This window comes from Mobula hypostoma, chromosome 3 (assembly GCF_963921235.1).
Source record: "Mobula hypostoma chromosome 3, sMobHyp1.1, whole genome shotgun sequence".
NCBI classification, from domain to species: Eukaryota; Metazoa; Chordata; class Chondrichthyes; order Myliobatiformes; family Myliobatidae; genus Mobula; species Mobula hypostoma.
In genome coordinates, this window is record NC_086099.1 from 191195077 (window position 1) to 191215408 (window position 20332).

The following is a 20332-nucleotide window of genomic DNA, read 5'->3' on the forward strand; positions in this document are numbered from 1 at the left end:
TTTTTGCTCTTGCTCAGTTTGGCCTTCATTGGGACCATTAGACAAAAGAGCTTCAGGGCAGATTCTTTACCAGACCAGTCACAAATACTTGCACTACAAAAGCAGGTCGGATGTTGAGTATCCTGTTGCATGTAGTTCTCCTCTTTTATCCTGAAGGCCTATTTCCATCTATAAGGTGTAGGTCAGGAGTCTGTTGGTGCATTCTTCACAAGACTGGAGAAATGCAGTTTTAACAGTGTCCAAAAGCCCAACAATAACTAGGTCAATGCAGTTTAAATGGCTACCTTTCTGTGTATTTCCCTAAACCCACATTCACTCACTCAACTACTGGAATACCTTCACTGACTTACAGCAACTCAGTGGGGCTTCTTTGGGGAAAAAAAAAAGCTTGCTAAAAGGCCAATGTCAACAGGTGTATATGAACCCAACCTACAGATACACCTCCAAGTTCAAAGAGGGAGAGAGCATGTAACTAAATGAATAAAGGGGAGTTGTCACATACGCAGGTGATAAGAGAAACTAATCATATGGACAGTCACTCAATACATGTTCCTATCAGTGGCCTGCACTCTCTATGGCAGTCAGTGTTCAGATCAGACACCCAAATATCAGTGGTAAGCAGCCATATGTTGGATCCTTTCACTGATACACAGCTCTATACACTGAGCCAATGGGCAATTGAATGCTGAGGGAATACGACTGTACAACAACCATTTGCACCAGGCTTCTGCCTCAGTAATCTTCAGCTAGAAAAAACATGGATTGGTAAGATTTGTCCGACACTGTAGCATGCAGCCCCAATGATGTCTGTTTTAAATTCAAGTAAACTTGAGTAAAACTCAAGTAAACTTCATAAAACTCAAGTAATCTGGCATACTTGAGATTCTGGTGATGCCAGATAGATTTTCTGGGTTATAGGATGTTATTCAAACTAATACTCCCAACACATTTTTACTTCACATTATAACATGTAAACAAGCTGTTTAACAATAATCTACTAAGTTTAAAGTAGACATGTGAAATAAGACCATAAGGCATGGGAGCAAACTTAGGCCAATCAGGCCATCAAATCTGCTCGGCCATTCCATGATGGCTGACTTATTATCCTTCTCAACCCTACTCACTTGCCTTCTCACCTTTTGATGTCATGACTAATTGAGAACCTGTGAACCTCTGCTTTAAATGTACCCAATGACTTGGCCACCACAGCTGTTTGTGGCAATGAACTCCACAAATTCACTACCCTCTGGCTAAAGAAATTCCTCCTTTCTTTGTTTTAATTGGATATCCCTTTATTCTGAAGCTGTGCCCTCTGGTCTCCCACTACAGGAAACATCCTCTCCATATCCAGTCTCTCTTGGCCTTTCAATATTCAGTAGGTCAATGTGAGATCCTCCCTCATTCTTCTAGACTTCAGTAAGTACAGATCCAGAGCCATCAAATGCTTCACGTTCGTTAACCCTTTCATTCCTGTAATTATTCTCTTGAAACCCCAATGCCAGCACAACTTTTCTTGGATAACAAGCCCAAAACAGCTCATAGCACACCAGGTGTGGACTGACCAATGCTTTATAAAGCCTCAGCATTACATTCTTGCACTTATTTTCTCATCCTCTTGAACTGAATGTTGACATTGCATTTGCCTTCCATACCACAGACTCAACCTTTAGGGAATCCTGCACAAGGATTCCCAAGTTGCATTGCGCCTCCAATTTTTGAATTTTCTCCCCATTTAGAAAATAGGCTGTGTCTTTATTCTTTTACCAAAGTGCATGATCACTTCCATATACTATATTCCATCTGCCATTTCTTTGTAGAAGGATTTGGATAGATTAGGAGAATGTGCAGACTCCCTGATTCCTGAACACTATCTGCCCCTGTACCTATTTTCATATCATCCACAAACTTGCCCACGTAGCCATTAATTCTATCATCCAAATAATTGACATATAACATGAAAAGAAGCTGTCCCATCAGTAGCCCCTGCGGAACAGCACGAGTCACCAGCAGCTAATCAGAATAAGGCCCCTTTATTCCAACTCTTCACTTCATAGAAACATAGAAAATAGGTGCAGGAGTGGGTCATTCGGCCCTTCGAGCCTGCACCGCCATTCAGTATGATCATGGCTGATCATCCAACTCAGAACCCTGTACCTGCCTTCTCTCCATACCCCCTGATCCCTTTAGCCACAAGGGCCATATCTAATTCCCTCTTAAATATAGCCAATGAACTGGCCTCAACTGTTTCCTGTGGCAGAGAATTCCACAGATTCACCACTCTCTGTGTGAAGAAGTTTTTCCTAATCTCGGTCCTAAAAGGCTTCCCCTTTATCCTCAAACTGTGACCCCTCGTTCTGGACTTCCCCAACATCGGGAACAAACTTCCTGCATCTAGCCCGTCCAATCCCTTTGGGATTTTATACATTTCAATAAGATCCCCCCTCAATCTTCTAAATTCCAGAGAGTATAAGTCTAGCTGATCCAGTCTTTCATCATATCAAAGTCCTGCCATCCCAGGAATCAATCTGGTGAACCTTCTTTGTACTCCCTCTATGGCAGGAATGTCTTTCCTCAGATTAGGGGACCAAAACTGCACACAAGACTCCAGGTGTGGTCTCACCAAGGCCTTGTACAACTGCAGTAGTACCTCCCTGCTCCTGTACTCGAATCCTCTTGCTATGAATGTCAGCATACCATTCGCCTTTTTCACCGCCTGCTGTACCTGCATGCCCACTTTCAATGACTGGTGTATAATGACACCCAGGTCTCGTTGCACCTCCCCTTTTCCTAATCGGCCACCATTCAGATAATAACCTGTTTTCCTGTTTTTGCAACCAAAGTGGATAACCTCACATTTATCCACATTAAATTGCCTCTGCCATGAATTTGCCCACTCACCTAACCTATCCAAGTCACCCTGCATCCTCTTAGCATCCTCCTCACAGCTAACACTGCTGCCCAGCTTTGTGTCATCCGCAAACTTGGAGATGCTGCATTTAATTCCCTCATCTAAGTCATTAATATATATTGTTAACAACTGGGGTCCCAGCACTGAGCCTTCCTGCCATTCAACCAACCTGCTATCCATACTAGTATCCTTCCTGTAATACCATGGGCTCTTGTTAAGTAGCTTCATGTCCAGTACCTTGTCAAAGGCCTCCTTAAATCAAAGTAAACCACTTCCACTGACTTTTCTTTGTCTGTCCTGCCTGTTATTTTCTCAATGAATGCCAACAAATTTGTCAGGTAATATTTGCCCTTAAGGATGACTTTGGCCTATTTTATCAAGTGCCTCAAGCACTCCTAAACCTCACCCTTAATAATGGACTCTAAAATCTTCCGAACCATTGAAGTCAGGCTAGCTAACCTTTCCATTTTCTGCCTCCTTCCCTTCTTAAATAGTGGAGTGACATTTGCAATTGTTCAGTCTTCTGGAAACATTCCAGAATCTAGTGATACTTACGAATTCCTCTGCAATCTCTTCAGGTACCTCTTTCAGAACCCTGGAGTGTAATCCATCTGGTCCAGTTGACTTATTTACCTTCAGACCTTGCAGTTTCCCAAACACCTTCTCCTTAGTAATTGCAACTTAACATGCCCCATCATTGAAATGTTCCCACAACCTATGGACTCATTTTCAAGGACTCCACCTCGTGTTCTTTATATTTATTGCTTATTTATTTATTAATTATTATTTCTTTCTTTTTGTATTTACACAATTTGTCTTTTGTACACTGGTTGGATGCCAAAGCTGGTGCAGTCTTTCATTGATTCTGTTGTGGTTATTATTGAGTATGCCCATAAGAAAATGATTCACGGGGCCGTATATGGTGCGAAATATGTACTTTGATAATAAATTTACTGTGAACTTTTAAAGTTTGAACTTCCTGCCCCTCCCCCGCAAACACACTTGAATTTCTAGCATACTGCTAGTGTCTTGCACAGTGAAGACTGACGCAACACACAAAAAGCTGGAGGAACTCAGCAAACCAGGCAGCACCTATGGTGGAAAAAAAGCACAGTCAAACATTTCGGGCTGAGACCCTTCAACAGGACTGAAGAAAAAAAAGATGAGCCAGAGTTAGAAGGGAGGAGAAGAAGAAATACAAAGTGATAGCTGAAACTGGGGTGGGAGGAGTGAAGTAAATAGCTGGGAAGTTGATTGGTGAAAATGATACAAGACTGGAGAAGATGGAATCTAATAAGTGAGGACAGAAGGCCATGGAAGAAAGAAAAAGGGGGTGGAGCATCAGAGGGAGGTGAGGGACAGGCAAGGAGATAGGCGAGAGAGGGGAAAAAAGGATGTGGAACAGAGAAGGGGGGCAGCCATTACTAGAAGTTTGGCCTCCAGCATTTTGTGTGTGTTGCTTGGATTTCCAGCATCTGCAGATTTTCTTTTGTTTGTTACTTATTAAGATTGTCTGTTTCTTTGTTCCCCTATTATACTACTTCAGCATCATTTTCCAGTGGCCCTATGTTCACTCTCACCTCTCTTTTACTCTTTATCTGAAAAAACCTTTGGTATCCTCTTTGTATTATTCGCTAGTTTACTTTCATAATTCCTCTTCTCTCTTTTTGACTTTTTTCGTGGCCTTCTATTGTTTTTTAAAGTCTTCCCAATCCTCTAACTTCCCACTAATGTTTGCTATATTACATGCCCTTGCTTTTGCATTTATGCTGCCTTTGACTTCCCTTGTCAGCCACAGTTGCATCACTCTGCTTTTAGAACACTTCTTCATCTTTGGGTGGGGACACTAGCAGGGATGGCGGCAGAACAGCAGTGGCTGGAGAATTCGGAAGTCATAGGATAGTTGTATCTCAATCAACTTTGGCCAGGTTTTCTCTCGTGTCTCTATAATTCCCTTTACTCTACTGTAATACTGATACTTCTCCTGTTGTAATTTGTACTCCATATCCTGGCTACTGTTCGAAGGCCTGTATATGACTCCCATCAGGTCTTCTTATCCTTGCAGTTTCTTAACTCTACCCAGAAGGCATCTACATCTTCTGATCCTATGTCACCTCTTTATAAGGATTCGATTTCACCATATTCCTTGTTTGTTTACTTATTTAGAGAGGCAGTGAGGAACAGGCCTTTTAGGCCCACTGAGCCGTGCCACCCTGCAACGCATTGATGTTACCCTAGCCTAATCACAGGGCAATTTACAATGACCAGTTAATTTACTAACTGGTATGTCTTTGGACTGTGGAAGGAAACCAGAGCACCGAAGGAAACCCACATACACACGTGAAGAGCTTACAAACTTTCTTATAGAGGACATTGGAAATGAACTTTACCCTGAGCTGTAATAGCATTGCGCTAGCTGCGCCGATACCATGGCTTCATTGTGTCATTCAAATGAACTAATTACCCATTACATCAGGATGTTTTAAAATAGGATCCTTTTACATTTTGACGCTTGCGTACTATCTCAAGGTTTGCAAATTCCAAAGCAAGTATAGTCAACTCCATTAGGTAACTCTTCTTTGGTAAAACATTTTCCAGTTAACCGTTTAGTTACCACCTTTGGTTCTCAAACCACTTTTGAGTATTGTAACAGTTCAATGAACTTGTAAATCCTAAATGAATTTGAATAAAAGTTGTTCCTAAACTTAAGCATATTGAATTACAATTAATTGCTGAATTATTAAGCCATTTGCTGAATTAAAGCCTGTTATTTCCAAAATTGTGACTGCTGCTTAACATGGGTTTTTCAATGAACGATATGTATTCATTCATTTATATGTATTATATCCTTCATGGATATTAGATTTATGTCTCGTAACTATCATATTTGCATCCTTATTCCTCTTTGAATTACGTTACAATTAGTTTAACTGTAACTGTTGGGTTAACAAGTTTAAGAAAGCATCTTTTTGTCTTGCAGTCCTTACAGCTGCTGTCACACAAGCTTCTTTGCAATCTATGCTTCATAAGCTCCTCACAACTGGACCATCAGCTTTAAGCATAACAACTCTCCTTTCCCAAGCTGCACAGTTGTCTTCTCAGGGTAAGAATTAAACAAATGCTTTATTGCCATTATTCTCTAATTAAATGTATTGCTGCTGTGACTGCTACCAGCCACTGCCAACTTCAAAACTACCACCATTGGAAATTGTGATTTTTCTACATTTTAGTTTATGTTCTCATTAAACTGAATGGTTCCATAATTGGGAAAGGGGTCAAATTACTGATGTAATTAGGAAAGTTAATTTTCACATCAACTATACAATAGCTAAATGAATCTCCAGATTATGTATTTTACTTCTGTTTTCCTCTGTAAAATTCAGACTAAAGGGTTGAACCATACTTGGGTCGTTACGATGAAATCAAGGTATTCATTACCTTCCTTTAAGATAAATTAGTATACAATGGAATGATTCCTTTGCAGATGCCACTATTCACTTTGTCCACTTAAAAGATGACCCAGAATTAAAGAAATAGAGATTGTTGATAGTTCAGGATAGATCATCCTGAAACTGAAATTCTGGATATAATTTTGCACATTGCTGGTAATCTTGCAGTAGAGATTGGAAAATTTAATTTGGTTGCAAAATACTAGTATTTTTCACAGTGATTGGCTAATAGTTGGCAGTTGATCCGGACGATGCATCTTTCTTGTTACCATTGTGGTCTACAAATTACAGTGGGACATAGAAAATGCAAGCCAGAAGGGCAATGTTACAATAGTCATGGGGGATTTCAATATGCAGGTAGATCAGGAAAATCAAGTTGGTGCTGGATCCCAAGAGGAGGAATTTCTAGAATGCTTATGAAATGGGTTTTTAGAGCAGCTCGTTAATGAGCCCACCAGGGGATCACCTATTCTAGATTGGGTGTTGTCTTATGAACCAGAATTGATTAGAGAGCTTAAGGTAAAGGAACCCTTGGGGAAGGGAGTGATCATAATATGATAGAATTCACCCTGCAATTTGAAAAGAAGAATGTAAAGTTGTATATATCAGTATTACAGTTGAATGAAGGGAATTACAGAGGCATAAGAGAGGAGCTGGTCAAAAATTTTTTGAAAAGTACACTGGCAGGGATCACAGCATAGCAGCAATGGCTAAAATTTCTGGGAAGACACAGGCTATATATATTCTAAAGAGGAAAAACTATTCTAAAGGCAGGATAACACAACCTTGGCTAACAAGAGCCAAAAAGAGGGCATAAAATAGAGCAAAATTCAGTGGGAAATTAGAGTATTGGGAAGCTTTTAAAAACCAACAGAAGGTGCCTATAAAGACATAAAGAATGAAAAGATGCGTTAAGAAGATAAGCTAGCCAATAATGTTAAAGGGGATACTAAACGTTTCTTCAGATACACAAAGTGTAAATAAGACACGAGAGTAGATATCGGACCACTGGAAAATGATGCTGGAGAGATAGTAGTGGGGGACAAGGAAATGGCAGACGAACTGATTAACTATTTTGCATCATTCTTCACTGTGGAAGATACTAGCAGTATGCTGGAAGTTCAAGAGTGTCAGGAAGCAGAAGTGTGTGAAGTTGCTGTTATTCTTGGGAAATTGAAAGGTCTGAAGGTAGATTAGTCATCTGGACCAAATGGTAAATACCCCAATGTTCTGAAAGAAGTGACTGAAGAGATTGTAGAGGCACTAGTAATGATCTTTCAAGAATTAATTGATTCTGGCATGGTTCCGGAGCCCTGGAAAATTACAAATATCACTTCACCCTTCAAAAAGGGAGTGAGGCAGAAGAAAGGAAATCATAGGCCAGTTAGGCTGACCTTAGTGGTTGGAAAGGTGTTGAGGTTTGATTGTTAAGGATGTGGTTTTGGGGTACTTGGAGAAACATGATAAAATGGGCCAAAGTCAGCATAGTTGCCTTAATGGAAAACCTTTCCTGAAAAATCTGTTGGAATTCTTTGAAGAATTAACAAGCAGGATAGGTAAAGGAAAATCGGTGGGTGTTGTGTTCTGTTTTTGGATTTTCTGAAGACCTTTGAAAAGATGCCACGCATGGGACTGCTTAACAAACTACATGCTCATGGTATTACAGGAAAGATACTAGCATGGGCAAAGCATTGGTTGATTGATGGGAGACAAAGAGTGGGATTAAAGGGAGCCTTTTCTGGTTGGCTGCCAGTGAGTAGTGGTGTTCCACAGAAGTCTGTGTTGGAACCGCTTCTTTTTACTTTATATGTCAGTGACTTGGATGACGGAATTGATAGCTTTGTGGCCAAGTTTGCAGATAATGTGAAGTCAGGTGGAGAGGCAGGTAGTTTGGAGGAAGTTGAGAGACTACAAAAAGACAGATTAGGAGAATGGGCAAAGAAGAGGCAGATGGAATATAGTCTTGTGAACTGTATGGTCATGCATCTTGGTCGAAGTAAAAGGTAGAGTATTTTATAACTGGAGAGAAATTCAAAAATCTCAGGTGCAAACGGACTTGGAAGTCCTTGTGCAGGTTTCCTAAAGGTTAATTTGCTGATTTGAGTTGATGGTGAAGAAGGCAAATGTCATGTTGGCATTCGTTTCAAGAGGACTAAAGCAAAGATGTAATGTTGAGGTTTTATAAAGCAGTGGTGAAACCTCACTTGAGTATTGTCACAATCACAAGAAAATCTGCAGATGCTGGAAATCCAAAGCAACACACAAAAAATGCTGGAGAAACTCAGCAGGCCAGGCACTACTTATGGAAAAGAGTAAACAGTCGACTTTACAGGCTCAGATCCTTCATCAGGACAGATGAAGTGTTTCGACCCATAACGTCAACTGTTTGCTCTTTTCCATAGATGCTGCCTGGCCTGCTAAGTTCCTTCTTGGAATGTTGTGGGCTCCTTATCTAGGAAAGGATATGCTCACATTGGAGAAGGTTCAAAGGACGTTCATGAAAATGATTCCCCAATTGAAAAGCTTGTCATATGAAGAGTGCTTGGCTCTGGGCCTCTACTCACTGGAATTCAGAAGAATGAGGGGTAACCTCATTGAAACCTATTGAATGTTGAAAGGTCTCGAAAGAGTGGATGTGGAGAGAATGTTTCCTGTGGTAGGTGAGTCTTAAGACCAGATGACAGCTTCAGAATAGGGGGTGTCCTTTTAGAATGAGATGAGGAGGAATTTTTTTTAGCCAGGGAGCAGTGAATCTGTGAAATTTGTTGCCATAGGTTGCTGTGGAGGCCAAGTCACTGGGTGTATTTAAGGCAGAGGTTGATAGATAATTGATTGGTCAGTTCATGAAGGGACATGGGGTGAAGCCAGGAGATGGTGCTGATGAGGAAAATGGATCAGCCATGGTCAGGCAGACTTGATGGGCCAAATGGCCTAATTCTGCTCCTATATATTATGGTCTTATAATAAAGGACATTTGGTCCCAATTTTCATTCTTTGGGAATTCTTCCCAATGTGATGTGAGTTTTAAAAACAGTTCAATGTTTGTAACAACTCTAAGCCACTGTCACAAGCTCATTTTCTATGTCTTTTAATGCACTACTCTACATGATGTGATTATTTATCTTCCATGTTGTCTGTTTTTATTACTTCACCTAATGCTTTTTAAAAGTTAAACTGCTCTGTTGTAAAGCTGATTTTGATAAAACTGAGCGAGTTAACTAACTGGTAATGATGGAACAGAGCATAACAGATGCAGTTGATGTTTGAAATATTTATGAATGTGTGTTGACTATTTGATTGGCAAATCTCATTGAAACAAGCTTATAATTGATTCACAGGTATTCTTTATACTCTGATTTTTAAAATTTGCTGACACGCAGTAGTGAATCAAACCTTTTTGATTTGCCTTTGTAACTTGTAAAATGTCCAGTCGATGATCCATTGTTCAGTCTTAATTCTGTTTTTTTATTGCGAGGCTTAGTTTGCTTTGGGTGTAATTTCTGAGTCTCTTTTTCATCTCGAAACAACTCAGATTTAATTATATATCAATGAACCAGTTCAAATGGTCATATTTACAATGTTATCTAGAATATTTAAATTTCCTTAAAGTATCTTGGATTTTTAAAATTGTAGCTGTTTTATACAACTGGTTTTCAATTAATGGAAAGTGATTTTAAGGAGAAAATAAACAACTATTTGCTAACTATACAGAAGTACTGTCAGTTTCTTTGTTTATATTCAAGAAATTGCTTTTGAATATATTTTTGCTGTTTCTTTGCCCAAAAAGATTTAACCTTTTTTTTGTTTCATTCTGTGATTGGACCAGTTTTCACACTGCTCAAAATTACAGAAGTGCTACTTGTGCAGAATGTATATTATCTTAAATAACTACACTGAACTTTTTTGTGGATTGCATAAACTTTGAGCTGATTGTATAGAGGAGGAAAACACAAATGCAAAGGAATACATTTACCTACTTGATCAGCATCAAATTCGTATCTAGGATTTTCAATATGCATTAAGGTTATTTTCTACATTTCTTGCACATGTTTACTAATAAGACCATAAGAAATAAGTCATTTGGTTCATGGAGTCCGCTATCCTATTTGATCATGGCTAATTTATTATACTTCTCAACCCCATTCTCTTGCCCTTCTCCCTATAACCTTGACACCCTTACTAATTAGGTGAGAACCTAACATCCTCAGTTCTAAATATACCCAAATGCTTGACCTCATCAGCTGTCCAATGAATGAATTCAATGAATTCCTCAGTTTCACCACCCTCTGCCTTAAGAAATTCCTCCTCCTGTTTTCTAAAAGGATGTCCCCTCTATTCTGAGGCTGTGCCCTCTGGTCCTAAACTCTCCCACTATAAGAAATGGCCTCTCCATATCCACTCTCTCTAGGCCTTTCAATATTCAGTAGGTTTGAGTGAGACCTCCTTCATTCTTCTAAACTCCTGCGAGTACAGTATCCCCATACGTTAACTCTTTAATTCCCAGGATCATTTTCATGAAACTCCTGGGTCCTTTCCAATACCAGCACATCCTTTCTTAGACATGGGGCCCAGAACTCCTCACAGTACTGTAAATGGGGTCTTACTAATGTCTTATAAAGCCACAGCATTACATTGTGCTTTTATACTGGAGTCCTCTCGAAATGAATGCTAGCATTGGATTTGCCTACCTTAATACTGACTTAACCTACAAGTTAACTTTTAGGGAATTCTGCATTTAGACTCCTAAGTCACTGTGCACCTTTGATTTATGAGTTTGCTCCCTAAATCCTCCTTGGGCTTCTAGCTGGGTACAAGTATTGACTTTAACCAATGTTTGATGACAAACTCTGCCATCTTCATCAAGGGTAATGCCTGGGCATGTCTAGTCCACGAATATAAATGGATAATTGGACCCAGCTGGAAGCCCGAGAAAGAGTTTATTCGTCATATACGCCAGAAAAGCAACAGATCCTTTTTCAATTTTCTCCCTGTTTAGAAAATAGTGTTTTATTTCTTCTACCACAGTACATTACCATACACTTCCCATGACTTGTTTACCACCTAACACGCCTTTGCCCATTCTCCTAATCTGGCCAAGTCCTTCTGTAGTCTCTGCATTTCCTCATCTGTACCTGTCTCTACATCTGCAAACTTAGCCACTAAGCCATCAGTTCCATCATCATCTAAATCATTGACATATGAGGTGAAAATTAGCAGACCCAATACCAACCCCTGCAGGACACCATTAATCACCTGCATCCAACCAGAAAAGCCCCCTTTTATTCCCAGTCTTCACTTTCTACCAGTCAACCAATCTTCTGTATGTGCTAGTATCTTTCCTGTAATGGTTTCTTGTTTAGCAACCTCATTTGTGGCACCTTGTTAAAGGCCTTCTGCTTAATTTTCACTAATTTGTTTAAATGTTTCTAATTTGGTTGTAAATTAAGAATTAAGAATATTGCAAGATTGAAGCATTTGTGTACGCCAGTTTAATTTTAATGAAATAGAGTTCCCTCTGGTGGCAGTATGATGAAACAAGATCCCACAAGTGTACCCATAATGTACCTATGTACAGATCCTTTGGTCCACTATGATTTCACTATCCATGATGCCAATCTGAACAAGTCCCTTTTGCCTTAATGTGCTATGTATTCCACTGTACCAAGCCTGATCATACGTCTGCATCACCTGAACAACTTTAAAATTCGATAGTCCTCGTCCCTTTCCTACTCCATTATTTGACCCTTTTCATTATTTGAATTAAATTTTGTGAAAGCTAGGATATGTTCACATGAATTTATGGCACAAATGGCATCTCTGACATTGTGTCTTCTACTATAGCAATCTTCTTAAGTAAACAGGCATTTTTTTTTGCAAATATCAATTGGCTTGCTTGAAGCATGGAAGGATCAGAAATTATTTATCTTTACTTTATAAACGGACATTTTATGGATACTCTAAAATTTCATGCTAAATAATTGAGAAGTTATACCAAGGTGTCTTTTTTTCCTAAACTATATGACTTTTCAGCTTTTCAATCTGCTGCGTAAGTTCCTACAGGTGAGAACAGGAAAGGCATTTCTCAGGTTGTAGTCAGCAGATGGCAGAGTTTAGACAAATTTTCCCCTCTGCCTCTTTTCTCTCCTTTCTGTGGGGGAAAGAATTGCTATTCATGAAAATATCAGGGCCAGTTATTCTAAATAAATAAATTTCTTGGGGAACGGCACCTCTTATTTTTCTTTAACTTTTTTGCATTTTTTTTGTAATGAAGTTTGTTGATTGTATTGAATCTCAAACTGTCTGAACAGATAAATACAAGGGGGCTAATTTTAATAACATCTGTTCATCTTCTATATGAGTAGTATCTGGGAAAAAACTGCAAAGGCAGCCACTCAGAATTTATAGTGAGTGAAGAGGTTGTATAACAATTTTTCTATGGCAATGGAATGCATTGAAAACTTTATTTTAAAGATTGCTTAATAGATTGAGTATATTTCATAAGGGATTCTCCTTTCTCTTAACATAAGTATTCTTACAGAAATTTGGTAGTTTGGACAGCATTACTTAAGTGTATTTTGAAAAATGTTGACTTATTTGAAAATTTAATATGATCTTTTGATGGAAAACACTGGATTATTTTAAACTTTTTTTAAAATGCAGCCCCTCAATCTAATCAGTCTCCGATGTCATTGGCATCAGATGCATCATCCCCAAGGTCATATGTGTCTCCTAGGATTAGTACACCACAGACTAACCCAGTTCCTCTTAAACCGCTGATGAGTACGCCTCCTGTGACGTCTCAGCCAAAGGTATGTAATTCTAGTTAATTTAGCTGCTGAACATGTGGTTTTATATAGTAAATTGCTGAAGTTAAATACAAACTACTATATTTTCATAGCCTTGTCAATTGTAATTAATTTTAAGCTATAGTTGATTTGCAGTTCAATTGAAATTATGCAATTCATGATATTTGAAATTATTCAAGTTTAAGAGATGAAGAATTGGTTGTATATTCAGTTTTTGCACGTGCTGATTGTTTTTGCCATTACAGCTGCTAAGAAATTTATGAAATATCTTAGCATGGAACTGGAAATGCTTATACTTTCTGTTTTTTTGATTTGTATATCCCTCTTTCCTCAACACTTAATTTAAAATTTAGAAAATAATTTATCCTAGCAGCCAAATCAAAAGTAGTTTTCCTCTGCACTTTTAAAAAGAAAATGTCAACACATCTACTGCACATGTACATCAAATATTGAAACAATTGAAGAGGAAGCGATGTACTGCCAAAAACTACACTAGAAGTATTGTAAAATAATGTCCAGGTAACTGAATAGTGTTATTGAATAGTATCTCTGAGGAAATTTGTTATCAATGAATCAATGCCTAAGTATAGGAGCTGACCCTAGAAAGAGAAGAAAAAGTCAATAGATGACTTGCCCTACTCGGGTTTTGTGGTTTCTGAGGTGACTGATTGAGGAACTGATGTGGTCTGTGTTCCAGATAAGGGGTAAGGCATGCCTGCAGGATGCATGTGTAGTTTGTGAGGTGGTGCAATCCTTCTATCATTTCTGTAGGGCTTTTTGATTCACTTGATGCATGGATTCAAAGTTCTCGATACCATCTCAGATGTTCCTTTGCTGCCTTGAGTAGTCATGGGCTAGGAATGCCAAGAATCAGTGGGTATGTTGCATTATTTTCATGGAAAATTTGAGCACATTTTTGATTTTATTTTTCCTTTGTCCATTTGGTTTTCTTACCTCCAACGGAAATTGGAGCGAAGTCCCAGCTTCAGAAGACCAGAATCAGGCATTCCAACATCTTTGCCTGGCAGTGGAGTGAACTTGAGTGTAACCAGGGTTTTAAACAGGGGTTGTTGGCCCAGGGGATTCGCTTAACTTGCCAGTGAATTTGGAAGGTTTTGCAGAAGTAGTGTATTAGGCACACTTCCATAACATGGGTTATGCATTTTCATCTAATTTGTATATAAATACCAGGTTCTGCCAATCTTGTGCACTGTTGATGTTTGTAAAGAAGATTACAAAATGATTTTAAATGCCCTCAAATGAATGTAATATATTTATGTCAGAGGTGATGGTGTGTATTTGCTTTTGTTTAGTCTAGTGCTTCAGTTGTGAAACAAGGACCAGCACAGCAGCAAGTATCTCAACAGGCTCTTACTGCTGACAAACATGGGCATGAGCCTGGTTCCCCTCGTAATGTTCAACGTTCAAGGTAAGGATATCTGTTCCGAAGGCCTGTTTGTGAAATTTATTGGGAATTGGGTGTTGACTTTTAAGACTTTGCAACAGAGGGAAGACTGAGTAAACATAACCTTCCTTCTTCAAAATAACTTGAAATAGCCAATATGATTCTTTTTTTAATGTTCCGTATACATTGACTTGCTTTTGTTAATTGTAGCTTATCTTTTATGATTTCCAGGGTGTAGGGTTGACAGCAAAATGCAAAAAATAATTTCCAGTTTTACTTTCAGGAAGGATTTATATGGAGTGATTCTTTCATCTTTGCTCCTTTTGACATAATTAAACTATGGATATTTAATACACGCTTCCCCCACTATCCGAATGTAGAGCATTCCTGTGAAACTGTTCGTGAGCCGAAATGGCATAAAGCGAAGAAGCAATTACCATTAATTTATATGGGAAAATTTTTTGAGTGTTCCCAGCCCCAAAAAATAACCTACCAAATCATACCAAATAACACATAAAACCTAAAATAACACTAGCATATGGTAAAAGCAGGAATGATATGATAAATACACAGCTTATATAAAGTAGAAATAATGTTTGTACAGTGTCATTTCACTTAACAGAATCGGGAAGTTTGAGCTAAAATCGATTTGTCGGGGAAAAAATTGGCACGTATATGCATTCGCACGTCACGCATGCACCCACATCTGCCCACGCAAGGCTTCATGGTCATAAACACAAGTTTAAAGTGAGCGTCTTTTTTCCTAAAAGCAAAAATCCTCTTTCGGTTAACGAAAACAGATACTAATGTAGGTCTTTCGTAAAAGCGAAATGTCGTAAGGAGAGCGTTCGGAAAGCGAGGGACACCTGTACAATCATTAGTTACAACTGGAGATCATTTGGCTTACAGTGCTGACTCTTTGATTATTCCAACTCTTCCTCTGTAGCTCCACAGTTTCATTAATCTTTTTATTTTTTTGTCTTTATACAGTTAACTTTTGAGAGTGTTATTTTTTCTCCATCTACCAAGCTGGGCAGTAGATTTTAAATTACAATGACTTGGTGTGTAGAACAAATTCTCCTTGCATCAGCTCTGCCTGAAATCTGCATCCTTTTATTCTTGATGCTACCTGTGGAAGTACTTTCTTCTTAATGCCACCATTAAAACTTTTTAAAGTTTTTGAAATTAGACCTTCATTGCTTTGAATATAGAGGATTCCAGTTACTTGGTCCATTGACACCCACTTATTTGGAACAATTTTTAAGAACACACAGATTGAGAAAGTAGCCGGGGTTCCCTTCATTTGGGATAGGAGACTTGCCAAACAGCTTCTAACAAGTGTCAGCCACGTGAACTTGTGTAGCTGTTAGATGCTACACCATGCTTGGACCAAACAGTTTTTAAATAGCATCATTTACATGTGTTTGTGTTCGGAAAGCAGTGATTTTTGTCACTGGTACTTAGTGAGAAATGAGCAGTAAGACAATTTAGAATTGGTTTTGCTTACTGTGTACAGTGCCCTGGGTAAGATTTCTACTGCTATGCTGTGAGGTATTTTTATTTTAGCAATTTTTTGTAAAAGCAGTTTGTGCTGCCAATATGAGTGTTTTGACTTCAGCTAAAGATGAAGAATGATGTTGTCCATCTTGAGAATGTGGCGTCAGCTAACAGAGGTTGTCTTGGTACATGTCATAACTTTCTGCCCAGTGGAACATCCGAGAATGCCAGGCAGGAAGAGATTTCTGAAGGACAGCATTCTGGTTTGGGAGTTTTTGTTTCGGCGTGAGCAGCGGGGAAAGGGGAAGATGCAGCAGAGTGTTGTTCAAAGGAGAGTCCCCGTTGTAAGAAGTGTTTTGTGCAGAAGAATGGCTCCAAGGAGGAAGGGCCAATACTCCTGAGAGAGCCAGTTCGTTCAAGATGGTCTTTGAGGGAAATTCAGACTCTGGCGGGTGTCCATGTAGACCATGGGTAAAGCGATATATTGACTACTCTAGAAATGAGTTTCAATGTTTATGTGCACATTTAGATTGATTTAACTGTAATGGGCCCCTTTAATTTTCTTCTCTCTGTCTGTAATTGTTAAAGTTGAAAATTTGGTAAATATATTCCTTTTGTAATTTTATGCTGGTGTATGATCTCTTAATTTTCTGGCGAGCGATAACTTCACATGGAGCAGTATCTACCCAGCGTTCACTACAATTCATGTTCCTTCCCAATCATCCCATCTTTCCTGTTTGGTTGAACCCCAAATCATACTGAGCCTGGACATGTATTGCTTATGAAAGGTGGCCTTCTCACGTCTGAGTCACGTGGCTGTTAGCAGAGTTAGCTAATGAGCCAAATTTGTGTAAGAGCCCAATGAGAGGGTTGCATTTCGGTTTCAAGTATTCAGGCTTGGAGTGAAAATGAAACCATTTCACTACTTCCAGCAAGTTAGGGACTACGAAGAATCTGAAGGTATCGACAATCATCTTGAATGTTACAATGAAGAACTGGAGGATGCAATTGCCAAAAACATTGTATGGAGGCAGTACATTATCTGCACTAGGTGTCTGTGCTAAATTTGTTTATTTACAGTCAATCAAAAGAACACGGCAGTGTGTTGGTTGTCCGAAGTATCCAATGATGACTGTGTAGGAGAGTTTTTAAGGTAAAAAAGCTGTTGCACTAGAACAGTTCCATTCTCTCAAGCTCGGAAGTCTGGGTCCAGTGCTACGAATAGTCGTCACAAACTGGAGTCTTGGTTGCAGTGGATAACCATAACTACTTCTGTACCTTATCATCCCCTTCGCTCTTAACAAAGCATTGCAGAACTACCTTCCCTCTCCCTTCCCCTTTTCCCAACCATGATTGCCATTTCCCTGCCCTCTTCCTACTCTCAGACCACAGTAGAGACCCATATCAGAATCATGTTTTTTTTGTGGTTAACAGCACAGTGCAACATAAAAAAATACTGTAAGTTACAATGAGAAAGCACAGTAGTGTACACAGATTCATGGGCGAGTCAGAAATCTGATGCAGATTTCATTGGTTAAGCAAGGAGTTCAAATTGTTGAAGATTGCACAACCCACAAAATAAGGCATTTTAACTTTAATTTACAGCTTCAAATATCACAGTTCACAAAAGGCAGAATAGGTAATAACACAAGTTAACAAGAGCAGCAAGAGTGATCATTGCACATAAATTGTTAAAGTGACTTAATTTAAAATAATGTTTTGACTGAGGCCTTCTAACGATTAGAGCACCTGCCTGTTGTCAATATTAGTAGTTGTGCTTTGTACTGCTATTCAACTTATTTTCATCTATGGTAAATACAATGATTTTCTTTGACAAAAGTGTTCACAATGTAAATTGAATTCCCTTTAGAAAAAGCAATGAAAATGTGAACTAATTTCTTGCTGATTTGTGGAGTTCTTTAAAAGTTGGAGTGGGCAATGTTTTCCCTTGGCAGTATGCTTGCTAAGTATTCTGCCCATTGTGAAGTATCTTCTAATATTGAACTTAATGCGTGGGGCGTATCTGTATTCTATTCACACTACAATATCACAAATTTAATAAACAATAGATTACATATTAATGGCTCTCAGCATCTGGGACAGCAACAGTCATCCTTCTCGCAAATTCTACTTTTTCTTATTTAGGTGACTTGTTTGTGTCAAGTGGATATAGTTTAGAACCACAGTGGAAACGAGTCATTATCTGTGATTGAACTATTGTTTTTCGCCTTGTCATGAAATTTGTCTTGTCCATTATGCCATTAGTCCTTTAAAAATTCTGTGTAATCTGTAATTTACACTATTTATTTGAGGTTTTACTCTCTGATTATGTTTTTCACTTGTGGAATCTCAGTTCATTCAAAACCAAAGGATATTTCTCCTCATCTTGACCTGGATTCCTGCTCCATAGAAATCCTGGGAAATGTTGAAACACAGCTGATGATTCAATATTCCTCCACCGTAAACACTTCATGGAAGTGGTGCTGGCAACACTGCCACAGAATATTCTCCTGGAATTTTTGGTATTCAGCATGAAGAACTGCTTGATGATACTGCTGTTGACCGAAGTTTGAAGGGCCTTGCTGTAAGACTGGGCCTGTGATCAGAATCAACTAACTGGTCTCAGTATCTTTCCTGCCTGTTGTAACATTTGCAAGAATGGTTATTGGGAACGTTAGGTTTTGCCTTCAGTATCAATAAACTCTCCATTGTGCAGCTGCTTAATACTGTAAACTGGCAGATTGAATAATTTTCAAATTGAAAACAGTTGATAGTGGAATTACGTGGCTTCGTGATCTGTCACTTCATTATCACAAATCAGAATGTCCAAGACACTTCTGAAGGTTATTCACAAGAATTGTTCTGATGCTGATATTTAGTGATGCAAGTGCCATAGCTTTCCCTGACTCTGCCTTCTTCCATGCTGCTCATCCTTTCCACCTTCACTGCTTGTGTCCACTTATTTACTTCTCTACCCATTAGTATTGTATATCCATGTCTTGAGATCGCTGTTCACCTTGAGTTCAGAAGTTTATACTTGGTCCCTGATTATCTCTTCCCCAAGTCTCAGGTCTGCTTCTGGGTGGGCCATGAGGATTGAGTTGGCCTTGGCTGCAGGCTCTGCAGCATTTGTGTCTCCATATGCTTCACCTGTTGATAAGATAGGCCACTCCTTTTAGGGAGATGGGCATTTCTCATGTCAGTAGGCAAGCCCACAAGCAGATAACTGGCATAGCAAACAACTAGCCTGGACAGAAGCGGGGCTGTGAGGACAACAGACTGAGGCAACCTGACATGTATTTTGTCCACAGATTTAAAGGATGAATTAAATACACACCACTTAGATGTATGATTAACATTATTTTGGGCAGCACAGTAGAACTACTGCCTCACAGCTCCAGCAACTTGGGTTTACAGCTGGCCTGCACTACTGATTATATGGGGTCTACTTGTTTTTCCTGTGACTGGATAAGTTTCCTCTAACTGTTCCCGTTTCCTCTCATGTTCCACAGAGGTGTAGGTTGGGAAGTTAATTTCCTGAGTGTGCTATATGAGTGGTAAATTGTGCGGAGCATAAAATGGGGCTAGAATAAGTGAAGAGAAAAGGAAACATCAGCAAGTGCTTTTCTGACATATGATTTCATATCCATGCTGAATGTAAAAGTTGCCGCTGAAAACTTAATAATATGTCAATAAAGTGATTGGATATCTGAACACTGTTTGCTTGGGAACATATTTACTGACTCAAGACCATGAACCTTCTAATCTCATGATTTTACCTCATGATCATCATCAACCCAAATAGTATAGTTCATAACCGGCCCAGAATGTTTTTGGCACACCAAAGGAAGAGGGAATAAATGCAGTTCTGCAGTTGCTGTCCATCTCCTAATTTCTTAAAAATGAAAATAATGACTCAACTCTTGAGGCTACATGTGGAATGGACTCCTTATACTTCCCATAATCTAACTAGTCTGGTCTGGAGGTAGAGAGCCCATCTTACCTGCCCAGTGTAATAGTGCTGTCAAGTACAATCCAAAATATCTGCAACGCAGGAGCATTTCAGAACTTTTAAAAATAAATAAAAGTTGATCATGCACAAGAACACAAGAAATTAGGAGCAGGAATAGGCCCACCAGATCATTTCAGCTGTCTTGCCATTCATTATGCTCATGGCTGATTTTTGCTGGGTTCATCTCTTCTGTGCCAGTTCCCCATCGTGGTCAGTTTCATTAATCTTTCAAATATATTCACTACCCTTCTGAGG

At 39.0% G+C, this 20332-nt stretch overlaps 1 protein-coding gene across 2 annotated transcripts in view; it reads left to right on the top strand.

Annotated features, from left to right (window-relative positions):
• Positions 1–20332, top strand: part of waca (WW domain containing adaptor with coiled-coil a) — a 105902-nt gene that overhangs the window by 75534 nt on the left and 10036 nt on the right. For both annotated transcript variants that reach the window (XM_063044297.1, XM_063044298.1), the window contains 3 exons: positions 5889–6011; positions 13018–13166; positions 14477–14592. In XM_063044297.1, the coding sequence (XP_062900367.1) occupies positions 5889–6011; positions 13018–13166; positions 14477–14592 (388 nt within the window). The remainder of the gene's footprint in view (positions 1–5888; positions 6012–13017; positions 13167–14476; positions 14593–20332) is intronic.